The sequence below is a fragment of the Furipterus horrens genome, unplaced genomic scaffold (assembly GCF_987537825.1).
Source record: "Furipterus horrens unplaced genomic scaffold, mFurHor1.1.pri manual_scaffold_6, whole genome shotgun sequence".
NCBI classification, from domain to species: domain Eukaryota; kingdom Metazoa; phylum Chordata; class Mammalia; order Chiroptera; family Furipteridae; genus Furipterus; species Furipterus horrens.
In genome coordinates, this window is record NW_028327176.1 from 93,236,385 (window position 1) to 93,256,346 (window position 19,962).

The 19,962-nt window shown below is 36.2% G+C and overlaps 1 protein-coding gene across 1 annotated transcript in view; it reads right to left on the minus strand.

Moving 5' to 3' along the window:
- LOC150006966 (kinesin-like protein KIF6) overlaps window positions 1-19,962 on the minus strand; it is a 279,604-nt gene that overhangs the window by 183,574 nt on the left and 76,068 nt on the right. The window contains exons 4-5 of the mRNA XM_090280795.1: window positions 14,966-15,113; window positions 8,908-9,017 (exon numbers count right to left, since the gene is read on the minus strand). Of these exons, the coding sequence (XP_090136921.1) occupies window positions 8,908-9,017; window positions 14,966-15,113 (258 nt within the window). The remainder of the gene's footprint in view (window positions 1-8,907; window positions 9,018-14,965; window positions 15,114-19,962) is intronic.

Genomic DNA, 19,962 nt, shown 5'->3' on the forward strand with positions numbered 1-19,962 from the left:
CATAAGCAGAAGGACTGACTTTCATATAGACAGTTTTCTGATACTAGAGGAAAGCAGGTGAGTGGGAGTAGGATGGGAGGCAGGAAGTTGAAGGAATTCATGTTTCAGTTTCCTCATTCTCTCTGAGCTAAGGATATAACTGATTTCAAAGAATATTTGGGCAGGTGATAATCGACTAAAGAGTCAGATTTTTGATATAATTATTGTGAAGAATGAGAAAAAAAGGTTGGGACACATGAAGGCCTTGCTTAGCATGCTATGGTCTCAGCCGAGGTTGGAGACCATAATATGGCAGAGTTTTTCTCCAGCTGTCTCTGAACTCCCAGGTTGAAATTAGTGTCCTCGCTTGTTCTGCCTTTAGGGAATCCAGAGCATCTTATTGCTTACTGCATATGATTGGAATGGTCAGTTTATGATTCTGTTCTACAACATTAGAGCCCTTTGTGGGCAGACAGGGGTACTCTCAGAGCCTTGCAAACTGGCTGACACGCAACAGAGAGACGAGATGGACTCAAGGCTTAGGCTCACACAAGAGGGTCCAGAGTCCTGAAGAAGCCAGAAAACAATAGTCTGCTCAGAGCTCAGATGGAACACCAGGATGCAACACAGATCTTTCTGGCAAGAGCACCACCATCCCCAGTTCTGATGTTTGACAGACTGAGGTTGATATCCTGGCCTATCTTTTGGCAGACATGGACTCTTGGGGAAATTGCACACAATCAGCGTGAACCCGTTTAGTCATGTATAAAACACGGATCATGATAACCTCTTCCTTAAATGAGGTAATGTATGTAAAGTCCCTTGCAAAAAGACTAGCATATGATAGGTGCCCATCTCCCTCTTTGAGAGATCTTCCTGGTATGTTCAAAAAGAACTTTCCCTGGATGGACGAGGGGAGGGTTAGGACAAATTACCTGTGAGGAATCATCTGGGAAGCTTATTCAAACATAGTTCATATCTGAATTTCCTGAGAGTGAACTCCAGGAATCTACATTTTAACAACCATTTCAGGAGATTCTCATACAAAGTTAAATTTCAATCAACCAGATTATTAATTTCCCCCCTCCTTTTTACTTCCTTCCACTGCTACTTAAATGGCCCTACCAACTTCCTACAATGCTCTGGGTTCTCTTGGATTCCCATTCACTCCAGTCCTACACACCACCGACTGATTTTTCTTCCTAAAAGCAATTCCAATTATGCTATGCCCTTGAATAGAAATCTCTAAGGGCTACACCTTGACTGTCAAAACCTTGCATTCATCTTTTCAGTCTTAATGTTCTCAGGTCTATTAACTGTCACAGAACAGGCTGTATGCTCTTCAACTTCCCTCCCTTTGTATCCATGTGAATGCCACACCCCACTGCTACAAGTCCCACACCTGCCCTCAAGAATTACTTCATGTGTCATCTTCTCTATGAATCTTTTCCTGATCACATGACCTGATGTGATTTCTTTCTCCATTAAGCAGTTCTCATTCCTGGGGCCTCTCTTATGATGTTTTTCATATTTCACCTTATTCTGTTTTGTACTAGTTTTATCCACTCTATGAGTTCTAGGAAAGCAAAGACTATGTTAGCAAACTTAGTGCCTAGCACTGTGTGGGGAGCAGAGTTGGATATCAATAAATGTTAACTGAATAAATTAATGCTTCCACATGACTAAAGCCACAAGGGCAGAAGCTGTGTATTAATCTTTTTTTGTAACTCCTGCAGCACTTTGCAGTGTTTTATGTATATTAGGTATTAGAAATGTAGTAAGTTAAATTTAACATCTGTCAACATTTTTCCTTTGATGAGAGATTACCTAAAAAACACAAAACAGCCAAGATTTCAATACTAGATACTGAAGCTGACTGACTTTTTCTTGTAACAATAACAACCATGACCAACTTTGGAACCTTAAATGGAATAAGTGTCCCTATTTAGGAATACTAAAATTAAAATAAAGTAAGATGACTATTTTGCCTACAGTTGAGACCAGCAGTTATACTGTTTACTTCATAAGGCATACTTAGATTCTAACTGTATTCTTTTTATAGCATATGACATAAAGAGCTTTCAAAAACAGAAGTACTATTTTCATTTAAATTACTAAATACAGAATAGACTTAATATACATATGTGTATATATACATATGTCTCTATATAAATACATTGCCAATGACTTTTTATTAAATTTTTTATTTTGTGATTATTGTACATTCATGTGCAGCTGTAAGATATAAAACGCAGAGAGGTCCTATGTACCCCAGTTTCTCTCAATGGTAACACCTTGTAAAACTACATTAAAAATATCACAACCAGTACAATGGCATTGATACAATCCACAGATCTATTAAGATGTTTCAGTTTTGCTTGTACTTGTGTGTATGTGTCTGTGTTTCTATCACAGTTTTGTGTATCTACAGCCACAGTCAAGATACAGAATAGTTCATCACCACAAGGATCCCTCACTGGCCTATAGAGCCATTTCCGCTTCCCTCCCTAATTCCTTCAACCACTAACCTATTATCTATTTCTATAATTTTGCCATTTAAAAATATTATATAAATAATATTTCATTCAGCATAATTCCCTGAAGATTCACCCAAGTTGTTAAATGTATCAATAATTCATTCCTTTCTGTTATCATTGTTTTAGTAAAGGTTCATAGTTTACATTAGGGTCCACTCTTTGTGTTAGAAATCTCATAGATACAGAAAACAGATTGGTGGTTGCCAGAGGTGAGAGGAATGGGCTTGTAATACTGGCTTGGTGGTGATGAACTCCTTTAGCTTTTTCTTGTCTGGGAAGCTCTTTATTTCTCCTTCAATTATAAATGATAGCCTTGCTGGGTAAAGAAGTCTCAGTTGCAGGTCCTTACTTTTCTTTATTTCTATTTTTTTGCAGGTTCTTTAATTTGTTTATGGTATTTTTTTTCATTACCATTTAGTCCCATTATATACCCTACCCCTGCAATCACTGTTGTCCATGAGTCCTTTTTCCTTTTTGCTCAATCCCTCTCCACCCCCTAACCTCCCCCACACTTAGCTGTCACATTGCTCTCTGTCTATGAGTCTGTCTCTATTTTGCATTTTAGTTAAGCTTGTTCATTAGATTCCACATATAAGTGAAATCATATAGTATTTGTCTTTCTCTGACTGGATTATTTCACTTAGCATAATGTTCTCCAGGTGCATCCATACTGTCGCAAAGAGTGAAATTTTCTTCCTTTTAACAGGTGAGTAGAATTCCATTGTGTAAATGTCCCACAGTTGTTTTATCCATGCATCTATTGATGGACATTTGGGCTGCTTCCATATCTTGGCGATTATGAATAACGCTGCAATTAACATAAGGGTGCTTACATTCTTTCAAATTAGTGTTTTGGGTTCCTTTGGATATATTCCCAGAAATGGGATTTCTGGGTCAAAAGGCAGATCCATTTTTAATTTTTTGAAGTATCTCCATATTGCTTTCCACAGTAGTTGCACCAATTGGCATCCGCCAGTAGTGCATCCTCATCAGCACTTATTGTTTGTTGATTTACTGATGATAGTCATTCTGACGTCTCAGATGATATCTCATTGTGATTCTAATCTGTATTTCTCTGGTGATCAGTGATGTTGAGCATCTTTTCATTTGTCTATTGGCCATCTGTATGTCCTCTTTGGAGAAGTGTCTATTCAGGTCTTTTCCTCATTTTTGAATTGGGTTGTTTGTTTGTTTGATTTTTGGTGTTGAGTTTAGTAAGTTCCTTATAAATTTTGGATATTAATCCCGTATCAGATATATCAGCAAATATGTTCTCCCATTTTCTGTGTTGTCTTTTTATTTTATTCATCTTTTCCTTTGCTGTGCAGACACTTTTTAGTTTGATATAGTCCCATTTGTTTATTTTTCTTTGTTTCCCTTGCCTGGGGAGATATATCTGATAAAATATTGCTACGAGCAATGTCAGAGATTTTGCTGCCTATGTTTTCTGCTCTGATTTTTATGGTTTGGGTCTAACATCTAAATCTTTGATCCATTTTTAATTTTTTCTTGTGTGTGGTGAAAGGAGGCGGTCTAGTTTCAGTTTTCTGCACATAACTGTACAATTTCCCCCAAACCATTTACTGAATAAACTGTCTTTAGCCCATTGCATGTGCTTGCTTCCTCTGTTGAATACTAATTAACTATAAAAGTGTGGGTTTACTTCTGAGCTCTCTATTCTGTTCCATTGATCCATGTATCTGTTTTTAAGCCAGTACCAGGCTGTTATGATCACTATGACCTTTAGTATAGTTTGATATTAGGTAGCATGATTCCTCCAACTTTGTCCTTCTTTCTCAGGATCACTGTTGCTATGTGGGGCCTTTTGTGGTTCCATATAAATTTTTGAGATATTTGTTCTAGTTCTGTGAAATATGTCATGGTAATCTTGATAGGAATTGTGTTGAATCTATAGATCACTTTGGGTATTACAAACATTCTAATGATGTTAATTTCTCCTGTCCATGAACATGGTATGTGCTTCTTTTTATTTGTATTTTCTTTAATTTCTTTCTTCAGTGTCTTATAATTTTCCATGTACAGGTCTTTTGTATCCTTTGTTAGGTTTATTCCTAGGTATTTTATTCTTTTTGAAGCAATTGTGAATGGGATTGTTTTCTTAATTTCCCTTTCTGTTAGTTTGTTATTGGCATATAAAAATGTAACAAATTTCTGGATATTAATTTTGTATCCTGCAACTTTGTTGAATGCATTTATCAGTTCTAGTAGTTTCTTGGTGGAATCTTTGGGGTTCTCTATGTACAGTATCATTTCATATGCAAATAAAGACAGTTTTACTACTTCCTTTCCAGTTTGGATGGCCAGCACTTACAGTAGTATGTTGAATAAGAGAGGTGAAAGTCGACATACCTGTCTTGTTTCTGATCTTATGGGGAATGTTTGTAGTTTTTGCCTGTTGAGTATGATGCTGGCAATGAGTTTGTCATATTGGCATTTATTATGTTTAGGTATGTTCCCTCTATTCCCATTTTGTTGAGAGTTTTTATAATAAATAGGTGCTGGACTTTATTAAATGCTGTGTCTGCATCTGTTGATATGATCATGTGGTTTTTATCCTTCATGTTGTTTATGTGGTGAATCATATTTATTGACTTGTGAATGTTGCAACACTACATTCCCAGAATAAATGCCAATTGACCTATCTCAAAAAAAAAAAAATCAACCCTGGCTGGTGTGGCTCAGGGAATTGAGTGCTGGCCTGTGAACCAAAGCATCATCTGTTTGATTCCCAATCAGGGCACATGCCTGGGTTGCCAGCTGGGTCCCTAGTTGGGGGTGTGCGAGAGGCAACCACACATTGATGTTTCTCTCCCTCTCTTTCTCCCTGCCTTCCCACCTCTCTAAAAATATATAAAATCTTTAAATAAAAAAGTTCCCCTTTAAAAACAAAACAAGAAAATGCTTAAGTAAACAATCTCACTTTACATTGAAAGGAACTTGTAAGTTTCCAAGAAAACAACACCCAAAGTGAGTAGAAGGAAGGGAATAATAAAGATCAGAGCAGAAATAAACAAAATAGAATCTAAAAAATGATACAGAAGAACAACAAATCCAAGAGCTGATTCTTTGAAAAGATAAACAAGATTTATAAACCTTTAACCAGATTCATCAAGAAAAAGAGAGAGGATGCAAATAACTAAAATCAGAAATATGAAAGAGGAGAAATAACAACTGACACCAGAGCAATACAAAGGAGTGTAAGAAAATATTATTATGAACAACTATATGACAACAAACTGGACAACCTGGACAAAATGGATAAACTTCTAGAAACATACAATATTTCAAAACTAAATCAGGAAGAATCAGAGAAGCTGAGTAGGTGATTACACCTAGTAAAATTGAAGCAGTAATCAAAAACTCCAAAGAAACAAAAGCCCCAGACCAGATGGATTCACAGGTGAATTTTACCAAACATTCTAGGAAAAAATAACATCTCCCCTTCTCAAACTATTTTTAAAAATTCAAAAGGAAGGAAGGTTCCCTAACTCATTTTATGAGGCCAGTATTATCCTAATTCCAAAACCAGATAAAGACACTACAAAAAAAGTAAATTATAGGTCAATATCCCTGATGAACATAGACAAATCCTCAACAAAATATTAGCAAACCAAATACAGCAATGCATCAAAAATTCCTTGCTTTTTTCCACTTTGGATATTTCATGCCAATCCCTTTTGGCCTGAAATGTTTCTGTTGAGAAATCAGCTGATAGTCTTATGGGAGTTCCCTCGTGGGCAACTAACTTTCTCTTGAGGCTTTTAGATTCTCTCTTTGTCTTTAACCCTCGCATTTTATTATGATGTGTCTTTTTTCTTCATCAGGTTAGGGAAGTTTGTGGTCATTATTTCTTCAAAGAGGTTCTCATTCCCTTGCTCTTACTCTTCTCCTTCTGGCATGCCTATGATGCAGATGTTGTTATGCTTCATGTTGTCCCAAAAGTCCATTAAACTACTGCCATTTAAAAAACAATTATTGGGTGCTCTGTTCTACCTTGTCTTTCAAATTGCTGATTCAGTCCTCTGCTTCATCCAACCTACTATTTATTCCTTCTAGTGAATTCTTCATTTCAGATATTGTATTTTTCATTTCTGACTGGTCCTTTCTTATGGTTTCTTTGTCATTTTTTCTTGCTGTTGAGCATCCTTTTAAGCATTATTTTGAACTCTATATCTGATAAGTTGCTTGCTCCCATTTTATTTAACTCTTTTTCTGCAGATTTCTCCTGTTCTTTCATTTGAGGCCTGTTTCTTTGTCTCCCCATTTTGGCTGCCTCTTTGTGTTTCTTTCTATGTTTTAGATAGATCTGCTATGGCTCCCAGTCTTTATGGGGTGGCCTTATTTAGTAGGCCCCCTGTGGGGTCCAGTGGTGCAATCTCCTTAATCACCTGAGCTGGGTGCTAGAGGAGTGTCCTTTGTGTCATTATGTGAGCCCTCCTGATGTAATTGAGTCGTGGTTGCTATTGGCCCACTCATGCATGGGATTGACACTCAGGCTGGCTGCCTGTGACGCTCTAACTTGACCATGGCATGCACGCTGCTATGCAGGTGGTGATCACATGAATCGGAATTCACTTCCACTGGGTTTGTTGCCTGCCAAAATCTCCCTTTGGATATGCTGCTTGTGAAGTTTTTTGGATCCTTCTCTGATGTTGTCTGAAGCTGGCCACTGGGGATGTTGGTTCAGGGCCTCTTGGAGGGACTCTGGTGTAGACCAATGTCAACTGTTATCTGTGACTGGCCCTGGACAACCTATTCAGAGGTTCCAGTGATCTGCAGTTTGTGGCTCCCTCTGCTGGATCTGAGTTTGTGCAGAAAGAACCAAGCTATGCACCAAGGCTGACTTTTATCAGCACTCGGCCCAGGGGAGGGTCAGCTAAAGTCTCAAGGCTCCCAGTGATCCACCTTCACCTGAAGGCTTTCTATAAGGCTTATTCAGTGTGTGAGACCACTTTTTCTAGTCTCAATTATAACTAACAAATACTGGATAACAGAATTTTTTTTTTATAATATAGTGTTTTTTTTTTTTTTTTGTTTTTTTTGTTTTTGTTTTTTTTTAGTAGTGATAGGAAACACTTACCTTTTTGTAAACATAATTTCCAAGTTTCTTTAAGGCCAATTTCTTCCACAAAGTAAGTAATTTTTCTTTTCTCTTAGTTCTTATACAAGTTATTTAGAGTACTAACAATCATCCTCTTTTTAAACTTTCTCCAATAAATACTGTAAACATAAAAGAGATGATACGTAAAAACATCCTATCAGCCATGACCTTTATGGCTTAGTTGGCTGGGTGTCATCCACAAAGTGAAGGGTTACCAGTCTGATTCCTGGTCAGGGCACATACCTAGGTTGTGGGTCTGGTCCCTGGTTAGGGGATGTGCAAGAGGCAACTGATCAATGTGATGTTTCTCTCTCACAACAATGTTTTGCTCCCTCTTTTTCTCCGCCCCCCACTCTCTAAAAATAAATAAATAAATAAGCAAACAAAAAAATAAATCACATTTTAAAAGTTCAATCAACATTAATATATATAAAGGTGGTATAAAAAGTATAATTTATTTTCTTTATTATTTCTTATTTCCTTTACAAATTAAACAACTGGTTGTTGATCTTTTTGGTAGAGGATTAATATATATATATATATATATATATTTAAATTCTTTTAGAATATTTAATAAGAATATTAAAATGTGTTTTCTTGATTCTGGCATCTTCTGACATATGAAGATGTCTGGATAAAGTAAGTCTACATGCATTGCTACCAATTAACATATATCTAATATGGGCATATAGTCAAACGAGCAGTGAGTCATGTTATACAAATGCTGGCAGGGTAACTTATTCCATTATTAGATAAGCTCTGAAGACTCTATTTATAGTTTGGTCTTGAAACAATCAGTGACAAATGTGACCAAATGATTGTCACTCTTAGTCCTAATAATAGCAGAGAAGGATTTGGGGGAAACTTAAAGCCTTATTTTCTTTCTTTCAGATTTTCTTATTGCTGCTTGAGCCCTAATTTGAGTACCTTCTTCAGAGAAAGGCCACAATTAGAGGAGTAAAGTGGTTTCATGTGGCAAGAGGAAAGTAGTGCTGTCCTACCCCATCAATCCTCTCAGCACCCACACTCTGAGCACAGTTACCGCTCTTTCCTGAACCAACTCCAAAAGAGATTTTCCCAAGAAATGAGTTTTAAGCAATTTTAGTTCCTGTCACTAGTGAAAAAGTATCCATTATATTACAAAAAGATTCTGTTATCCAGTATATGTTTGTTACAACTGAGACCAGAAACATGTGATGTTTCAGAGAAAACAACTGAAGGAAACATCTGAAAGTAATCCACCCCCTCCTTTGTTGTTCTGCTACTCACGGCAAGTCTTCCAAATTGGAGGCTTCATGTCTTGGATCCAATAGATCATAACCACATTCATTGTAGATTTCCAGATAAGAAATGTGTGTTGTATATATTTTGCTGCTGTCCTGATTGGAAAAGGGAGAGACATTATTTAATGGCTATAAATAATGATTCAGCTTAGAGGAAGATGAAGACATTTATCATTATAGTTTCTTCAGTTTCTCCCATTTCCTCTCTCACTTTGTATGGCTTACATTTTTGTTTGTGACACTTTCAAGTTGCCATCTATTATATGAACGAAGCTTTTTCTTCCTTCTTTCCTTCTTTCCCTCCTTCCTTCCTTCTTTTTTCTTTCTTTCTTAATGATCAATACCCATGATTACAAGCAACTTCAGTCTGTTACTTTATATTGGTAAAAAAGTCAATATACACTTACAATGAGCTGGCTTGGTTGTAGAACTGTATAGCACCATTTTTCACTTTCTAGACCTCCTCAAAAAGTTTATTAAGACAAAATAAACTAAAATAAATATACAGTCTATGAGTAGTCTATTCGTAAAAGAACACAGAATTGTTACTTTGGTTTAAAAATTTCAGTAACAAAAATGTTTCCATCTTTAATCACATTTTTTAACTTTCTAATATTTAAATTTTCTAATGACATAAATAGATAATGGACAATAATTAGATAAAGTAAAGTGAATTCCAGGGGACAGAAATAGTTTAGCTATTAGTTAATTAGGTAATCATAAAGGTGGACATTACCAGTTCACTGCCTACCTTACCTGGCCCAGCTGGCAAATCAGGGATATTCAGCTCTTGATTAGAGAGAGGTATTTTCTATGGGTCACTGATGAAATTCAGTGACATAGGTGTCAGTGAAATTAGGATAAAAGGTCAAGGGGACTGGTTCTACAATTCTGGTCTTAGTTCTGTCAACAGTTGAAAAGACAAAACAAAACAAAACATTCTCCCTGGAGTGGAATAAAACACAGCTTTTTCAGCTCTTGAGAAAAATCTCAAGTTCAGTCTTTAAAATAAAGTATTGCATTAGCACTGCCTTCTTGTTCCTTCCAAAATATTATGCAGATATTATCCTGTTTCTCATAAGAGAAGAATATACTTGTGGCAAGAAGGTCAGCAGGTTATCAGAGTGAATATTTACAGAGAAGATTTGCTTAAAATCAATTTCCTGTTAATTCACATCCCTATCCAAGACAATCCATTTAACAGGCATCTTTCAAGGAAAGAGAGAACCAAATCAAGAAATAGGGGAGAAAGCAGACCTGCAAACTTAAAGTTGGAATCCTAGTTCTACTAGCTATGAGCCCCTGCTATGTCAGGCTTCAGTTTCCATATCCATTAAATTAATGAAGCTGGACAATGCATTCCTACATGTTCTTCAGATTAAAATTAATATAATTCTCTGGTCCTGAAATGACTGAAACTATTAAAATAAAGATACCACCATTTCATTAAATCAAAATAATACATGAAAAATTAAAGCAACCTTCAGCCAGCACATGATCATAGTAAAATGTTCAAGCTGCTGCTCTGAAATTTCATGTTCTAGTGTTCTCGTGTGGACTTAATCTCTACTGAACATATTTCTTCCAACTAACGGCTGGGAATTCTACCCATGTGGGTGTCTCTGGCTGCTTATCCTGCAAATTATCTATCAGTTACATTAGTATCCTAATTTAGTAAAGGCAACATTTCAACATAATTCTTTGGGTTGAAGTTTGGCTCAGTGCAGGTATCAGAGACAATGCATACCAGGAAGACTCTGTGTGGCCTTTAGGGGAATGCAGTGTTTCCTAAAATACCCCATGAAATACTCATGGGAAAACTGACCCATGGTCGACACATACAGGTGAAGCAAAAGTAGATTTACAGCTGTGAGTAAGCAAAACAGTTTATTCTTGTACTATTATTTATTAATTTTTGTATTGTTGTTACAGAACCCCAGACTATGCTGTTCTGAAATAGCTGTGGGGTCCAATTTCCCGCCACCAAGAAGCGTGACTCTCAATACAAAAGTTTGGTGAAAAAGGAAAGAGGGTTTATTTAAAAGTTTTACAGATTCATAATAATGGCTGGTTTCTGTCATTAAGTCCCACTCCCTTTAAAACACCCCAAAACACATACTGCTGCCTCCTCCTGCCAAACCAGGCCAGTTTCAGTACATGCCAGTCAGAGGTACTGTCTTTCAGAAAAGCAGAAGTCCACGGCTCAGAATTCCCAGTCACAGTTCAGCATTTCAGGCATCTCTCACTAATCAGTGCTCGGTTAGGCAAGTCCCTGCAATTCCAGCCTCAACAGCTGTGACTCCATGCTCTCCAGGCAGGTGTCCCAGTGGGTCTCCTCTTTCTTACTCCAGCTCTTAATTCAAATCTGCATGGCACCTTCCTTCACACCAGACCTCATGGTGGAGGGGGTGGGGGGCTTCTGCATCCTTTTTAACCACATGGCCCCCTCCTTCATGGCTCCCTCCTAATTTTAAATGTTGATCCCAAGCAACACACATCATTGTTATGAAAAGTATCTTAAGTCATATCATCTACCCTTTTGCCCTTTTACCTCAGCAGCAGCACAGCTATTACTTAGCTATCAGCTTGCCATAGATATGCAAAGTATCTTAAAAGCTGTATTATCTCCTTCCCCCACCCCCAAAACCATGACTGTGGGGAATTTGGGGATCCCTTTCCTGCTCTGTTACATTATTTTTTATATGAACAGTTGTAAACCTACTTTTGCCCGGTCCTGTATATACTGTTCCTCTCTGGAAGATTCGCAGAGCACATTAAAGGCCATAGCAACATCCTGAAATCCTGTTTAGAATGACGTATTCCTAAAACATATCTGAGCATATCTGAAATATTCCATAGATTATGGTTTGAGGTTTTGAGGTTTTAGCATACACTTCTGAGCTCATCTTAGCACTAGACAAAAATCTGGGTTTAAATACTGGATCTGCCATCTGTAACTGAGCGATCCTCATTTTTTAACCATGAAAATGGGAATAATAACCCTTATCTGGCAGATCTGTTGAGAGACAGAGAGAGACAGAGAGAGCTCACACCTGAGCGCTCTGTATTTAAAATACTACCAAAAACGTGTGGTCTATAATAGGCACCAATAAACTGTTGCTGCTGTTATTATTATTGCTGTTGTTATTATTTTTATTTCTAAGAGCCTTCAAATGGAGAATTCTGTATGTGAATATAAAAATAAAGGAAAAGACACAAAAAAGAACAGTTAATTTGTATGTCCATTTGCAGTGGAGAAACTCTCTTCTTCCAGAAATTAGGAAAAATCGTAAAAAGTCAGGAGAACATCAGGCCTATGGTCCTGAGATGACAGGGATAATGCCTTTGGCTCTTCTGCTCCTGCATTTTCTAGGCTTTCACTAGAATCAAATACGCTGAGCTATGTGGCAAGCTACCTTTCCTTAGTACTCTTTTTTCAGTGTTTAGGATTGCCAGACTGTAATGTAACACACATGTTTTCTGTAGACAGCCTTTTCTTCTACCCCAAAACAAGCTTGAACATCATAATACTCAAAAATAAAGAGCAGTGATTTCTAAAATAAATGGACTCAATTATCTTCTTTTAACATCATTGAAAATGTGCTCCTATCACACTCACAGGCACTTTAGGACCCAGTATGTACTGGCTCTTGTTTATCTTGAAATAAATACTTTGCATAAGTTAAATATTTTATTTAAGAATTCCAGAGAGCGCCATGTGGCACTCTAAAGCAATAAATTGGGGACAGCTGAGTACCTGTCTGCATTTTTTGGCTCTACACTGTGGACAAACTTTACGACGCACTTCAAATCTCTGACTTGCTTTGCTGTAGTTCAGTTTGATTACAATGAATGTGTTGTTCCCCATCATGGAAATTGTTCATTTATAAAGAGTTGTCCTGGCTGTAAATTAGTCCAATGGCCTCTCTCCAAACTCAGGATCATTCAGAATAAAAATGGGGTTTAGAGTAATGCCAGTAACAAACATATAAAACAATGAACCCAACACAGTAGGTACTTGGGAGACATGTATATTTTTAGAATTGTATTCGTATTTTGGTAAACACAGACAATTAAAAAAAAAAAGACATGTATTTTCTATTAGGAAAGGATTTGTTTGTTCTGTTTAATTTTATCAGAGGGATTGGCATTGTTCTGAGATTCAAAGGGTTCTTTAAAATTGGTCAGAAATGTTTTGTTCATATGCACATATAGTGTAGTAAGTCCTCCCTTAACATTGCCAATGGGTTCTGTAGCTTTAAGAGAAACAATGTATAACAAAACCAATTTTACCATAGGCTAATTGATATGAACAAGAGGTTAAGTCCCTATGGCATCTCATCAAAGCATCTTATCAACGTATGAAACGATGTTATTCAAGGACCTTCTGTATACAACTGTAGTAATAATCATCATGTATTGAACATCTACTATGTGCCAAAAATGGGACAACATCTTTAAATACAGTATGCTCAGTTCTCAGAGCAACTGCACAGGCCTGACCCTTTAAGAAACTGCCCCAAGTCCACATGCCATGAGCAGAAGCAGGTTGGCCTGCACCAACTTCAACGACTTTTCCAAGACAATAGGCTTCCACATTACACCATGACAATAAAAACCATTAGAAATATATTCCCAGTTTGTGAAATCTGGGGGAAAAACAAAACAAAACAGCTAATGTCAGAAATAAATGAGTAAATGAAAAGAAGGAATTTGAATCCAACATATGCACTATTCTCAACTCTGTTCCAAATTTTATGGCATGCAGAGTTGGAATGTTTGAGCTAGTGAGAGATGAGCTGAACTAATGGATAATTGCTACTTTATGGACAGAAATTAGAATCATGCAGATCTCAGCAATTTCTTCTCATTGTTGCAACTTAAAATGCAAACAGCATACAGTTGAGAAATTTTGGAATGACTGTTATACTGACCTAGTTAGGATATTTGTCATAGAGAATTTGTACAACCAAGCAATTGTTGGAACTACTAGGGGTACTGGAGATCCTCTAGTACCATTCAATCTCTCCTGTCACAGAGGGGAGAACTGAAACCTAAAGAAGTGACTCATTGTAGAGAATTTGTTAAAATACAACCAATAGGAAGGCCCTAGCTGGTGTGGCTCAGTGGATTTAGCGCCAGTCTGTGAACCAAAATGTCACGAGTTCGATTCCCAGTCAGGGCACATGCTTGAGTTGTGGGCCAGGTCCCTAGTAGGGGGCGTGCAAGAGGCAACTACACATTGCTGTTTCTCTCTCTCTCTTTCTTCCTCTCTTCCTCTCTCTCTAAAAATAAATAAATAAATAAAATACAACCAACAAAACAAATTCAGTCTGGGATACGGGGGCAGTGTGTGTAGTGATAAGAAGCACAGAGTTTGGCATCACACATACCTGGAATGGACCTCCAGATCAGCTACTTACAAGAACCCAGAGAAAGATATTTAATCTGAGACTTAGTTTTCCCTAATATAAAATGGGGATAAGGATCACTACATTGTTAGTTGTATTATATGTTGTATTAAATACTGATAAAGCAACAGGCACTTGGAGCCACACAGTAAATGATGCATAAAATATAGATAGGGAATTTGTCCTTATGGTAATATTAACTGCAATAGAATTTTTACTCTGGTAATTTCCCATGGGCTTCTATTAAAAGTGTGATAAAGGAACAATCACATTATCCTATTCAGTGCTTTAGCAGCTAAAATAAAGATCTATTTTAGCAAAAGGGCATTCTTTAGTTTCTTAATGAAGAATGTGAGATATGGAAAATGTGTTGTCTGTTCTTTTACACTCCATGTGTATATTAGAACGAACTCCCTTTGAGCCTTTGCTGAAACAGCAACCCTTTAATGAAAAGCACCTTCTTAATTTCTACTTCTTCAGCAAAATCCCAAACTTCACTTAAATGTGAAGGCCAGAATCACTGCACAATAATACTTTCCCATTTAGATACAATATAATGTCACAATAAATTTTTTGCTCACAGTAAATTTCTGCTGAATATATCAAATGAAAAATGAACTTATAGTTCCATACCTTTTGCAATTGCTCAAAAATGTATGACAGTGTCCTTGGGATAATGCCTCTGTCGCTGTAGCGCTCTGCCCCACCCGTGATGGTGAATGTCTTACCGCTGCCTGTTTGCCCATATGCAAAGATGGTACCATTGTAACCTGCCAGGACACTACATAAAGAAATGACACACTTTTAACATCAAAACAGATAATTGCATTTGTATTAAATGGCTTATATTATAATAGCAACCTGATTCACCACTACTGAAAAAAAAATCTACAGAAATTTTTATATATGTGAGTATCTAGCTAGATTTACTTTTTTATCCAGGAGCATCAACACATTGATCTTTTTCTCTAAGAAAGGACCTGCAACAAAAATGGGGGGCCAGATATCTTAAATATTTTCCTTTCAAAAATTTAGATTTTAAAATTTTAGAATGGTTTTATATTTACAGAATGTTGCAAAGATAGTACAAAGAGTTCATATACACTATACCTAGATTCCTCTATTTTCCCCTATTGTACATTTGTTACAACTAATGAACCAATATTGATATATTATTACAAACTTCGTTAAAATGTCCTTGGTTTTTATATAATGCCTTCTTCTTTCCAGCTTCACCAAGTATAACTGACATATAACATATACAAGTTTAACATGTACCATGTGATGATTTGATATATATGTATATATTGTGAAATGATTGCTACAATAATATTCATTAGCATGTCCATCACCTTACATAATTACCATTTCTTCTGTGCTAATAACACTTAAGGTATACTCTCTTAACAACGTTCACATATATATAATACAATATTGTTAACTATAGTAAACATGCTGTACATTAGATGCCCAAAACTTACTCATCTTGTAACTGAAAGTTTGTACCCTTTGACCAACATCTCCCAATTTTCCCTACCATAGTCCCTGGCAACCACCATTTCAGCCTCTATTTTCATGAGTTAGGTTTTTTGTATTCCACATATAAAGACATATGGTATTTGTCTTTCTCTGTCTGGCTTATTTCACTTAGCATCATGCTCTCAAGGTCAATCCATGTTGTCACAAAGGGCAGGATTCCTTTCCTTTTCATGGCTGCATTATAATCTTGTGTGTGTGCGTGCATGTGTGTGTGTGCGTGTGCATGTGTGCGTGTGTGTGTGCATGTGTGTGCATGTGTGTGTGTACACATCTTTATCCATTCATCCATCAATAGATACTTAGGTTTTTCCATGCTTTGGCTATTGTGAATGATGCTGCAATGAACATGGGAGTGCCAATATCTCTTTAAGATAGTGATTTCAGTTCCTTTAAATATATACTCAGCAGTGAGATTGTTAGATCACATGGTTGTTTTATTTTAAGTTTTATAAGAAGACTCCATACTGTTTTCCATAGTAGCTCCACCAATCTGCATTCTCACGAACAATGGGTCCCCTTTTCTCCATATTCTCACCGACACTTGTTATTGTGGATTTATTGATGATAGCCATTCTGATATCTCATTGTGGTTTTAATTTGCATTTCTGTGACAGTTAGTGATGTTGAGCATATTCCCATGTCTATTGGCCTTATGTATGCCCTCTTTGGAGAAGTGTCTATTCAGATCTTCTGCCCATCCTTAAATTGGATTGTTTTTTTGCTGTTAAGTAGTACAAATTATTTATAAATTTTGAATATTGACCTCTTATTAGATTATCATTGGTAAATATCTTCTCCCATTTAGTGGGTTGTTTCTTCATTTTTTTTTTTTTGATGGTTTCCTTTGTTGTGTACAGACTTTTTAGTTTGATGTAATCCAATGGTTTTTTCTTTTGTTTCCCTTGCTCAAGAAGATATATCCATATGCTCATTTACAGTGTTATTTACAATAATCAAGCTATAGAAGCAACCAAAGTACCTTGCAATAGACAAGTGGATAAAAAGCTGTGGTACATATATACAATGGAAAATTACTCACAAAAAAGAATGAAATGTAACCATTTGCTACGGCATAGATGGACCTAGAGGGTATTATGCTCACTGAAATAAGTCAGTCAGAAAAAGATAAATACCATTGATTTCACTCATATGTAGACTCTAAAGAATAAAATAGGCGAATAAACAAAATTGAAACAGACTCACAGATACAGAGAGAGAACTGGTGGTAGCCAGATGGGAGGGTGTTTGGGGTGAAAGAGGCTGAGGAACTAACAAGCACAAATTGCTAATTACAAAATAGTCATGAGGAAGTAAATAAAGTATAAGAAATATAGTCAATAATATTGTGATAACTATGTATGGTGCCAATTGGGGTACTGGAAATATCGAGGGGGACACTATGTAAAGTACATGATTGTCTAACCACTAAGCTGGACGCTTAAAACCAATACATAATTAAAAAAAAATAAGACTAATGTCAAGGAGCTTTTTCCATATGTTTTCTTCTAGAAATTTTAGTCATGGATATTACATTAAGTCTTTAATCTATTCTGAGTTAATTTTAGTGAGTGGTGTAAGATAGGAGTCCAATTTAATTTTTTTGCATGTGAATATCCAGATTTCCCAGAACCATTTATTGAAGAGACTATCCTTTCCCCTTTAAGTATTCTTGGCTAACCTGTCAAATATTTGTTGACTGTATATGTATGGGTTTATTTCTAGGCTCTTGATTCTGTTCCATTAGTCTATGTGTCTGTTTTTATGTCAGTATCATATCATTTTGATTACTCTAGGTTTGTAATATGTTTGAAATCATAAATGCCTCCAGTTTTGTTCTTCCTCAGGATTGCTTTGCTTGTTCAGGGTCTTTTCTGGTTCCATATGAATTTTTCTATTTCTATGAAAAATGCCATTGGAATTTTGATAGGAATTGCATTGAATGCATAGATGTCACCTTTGGGTAGTACGGACATTTTAACAATATTAACTCTTCCAATCCACAGACATGGAATAGTTTTTGATTTATTTGTGTCTTCTTTAATTTCTTTCATGTTTTATAATTTTTAATGTACAGATCTTTCACTACCTTGGTTAAATTTATTCCTAGGTATTTGTTTTTGATGCTATTGTAAATGGGATTTAATACTTTTCTATTTCAGGTATTTCATTTAGTGTATAGAAACACAACTGATTTTTGTATCCTGATTTTGTATCTTGAAATTTTACTGAATTGACTGATTAGTTCTAGCAGTTTCTGGTGGAGTCTTTAGGATTTCCCACATCTAAGATTGAATCATCTGCAAACAGACAATTTTACTTCTTAGCCTCCAATTGGATGCCTTTTACTTCTATTTTTTGCCTAAATGCTCTGGCTAGGACTATATTAAATAGTAGTGGTGAGAGGGTACCCTTCTCTCAGTGGGAAACATTTTTAACATTTCACAATTGAATATAATGCTAGCTAGACATGGGTTTGTCATACGTATATGGCCTTTGTTATACTGAGGTATATTCCTTCTATACTCAATTTGTTCAGACCTTTTATTACAAAAAATGTTTAATTTTGTCAAATTCTTCTTCTGCACCTATTGAAATGATCACATGGTTTTTACCTTCCATTTTATTGATGTAGTGTATCACATTTATTAATGTGCATGTGTTGAATCATCCTTGCAGGGATAAAGCCCATTTGATCATAGTGTACAATACTTTTAATGTGCTATTGAATTCAATTTGCTAGTATTGAAAGTTTTGTTGAGAATTCTTGCATCTATATTCAGAGATATTGGTCTGTAGTTTTCTCCTACTCCCCCCTCTCCTCCTCCTTCTTCTCCATCTGGCTTTGGTATCAGGGTAATATTGACCTCATAAAATGAGTCTGGAAGTGCTCCCTCATCTTCAGTTTTTTAAGAAGACTTTGAGGAAGATTAGCATTACTTTTTAAATGTTTGGTAGAATTCACCAGTGAAAACCATCTGGTCTTGGGCTTTTCTTTGTTGGGAGGTTTTTGATTACAGATTCAATCTCCTTACTTGTTACTGCTCTGTTCAGATTTTCTGTTTCTTCATGATTCAGTCTTGGTAGGTTGCATGTTTCTAGGAATTTTTCCATTTCTCTATGTTATCCAAAGTTTTTGACATATAATGTTCATAGTAGTCTCTTATAATCTTTCGTATTTCTGTGTTTCAATTGTATTGTTTCCTCTTTCAGTTTTGATTTCATTTATTTGGGTCTTGTCTCTTAATCTAGCTAAAGGTTTGTCAATTTTTTCCCCCCAAAACACAGTTCTTAGTTTCATTGACCTTTTTATAGCTTTTTCTGGTCAGTATTTTATTTATTTCTACTCTGATTTTTGTTATTTCCTTTCTTCTGCTAACTCTGGACTTTTTCTAGTTTCATAAGGTGTAGATTTAGGTTACTGTGAGCTTTGCTTTTCTTAATGTAGGCATTTACAGCTATAAACTTCCATTCTAAACTGCTTTTGTTCCATTTCATAAGTTTTGGTATGTTTGTTTCAATTTTTGTTTGTTTCAAGGTATGTTTTTATTTCCCTTTTGATTTCTTTCTTGACCCACTGGTTGTTTAAGAATGTGCTGCTTAGGCCTGGCTGGTGTGGCTCAGTGGACTGAGTGCTGGACTGCAAACCAAAAGGTCACAGGTTCAATCCCCAGTCAGGGCATATGCCTGGGTTGTGGGCCAGGTCCCCATCTGGAGGCATGTAAGAGGCAATCTATGATGTATCACTCACAAATCAATGTTTCTCTCCCTTTCTCCTTCCCTTACCCTCTCTAAAAAATAAATAAATAAAAAAGTTTAAAAATGAATGTGCTGCTTAATTTCAACACATTTGTGAATTTTTCGAGTTTTCCTCCTGTTACTGATTTCTAAGTTTCATAGCATTGTGGCTATAAAAAATACTTAGTATGACTTTAATATTATTAGATTTACTAAAAGTTTATTTTGTGATCTAACATATGATTTATCCAGGAGAATGTTCCTTTCTACTTGAGAAGAATATATATGCTGCTGCTGAAGGGTGGGATGTTCCGTATCTCTTAAGTGCATTTATTCTAAGGTACAGTTCACATCCA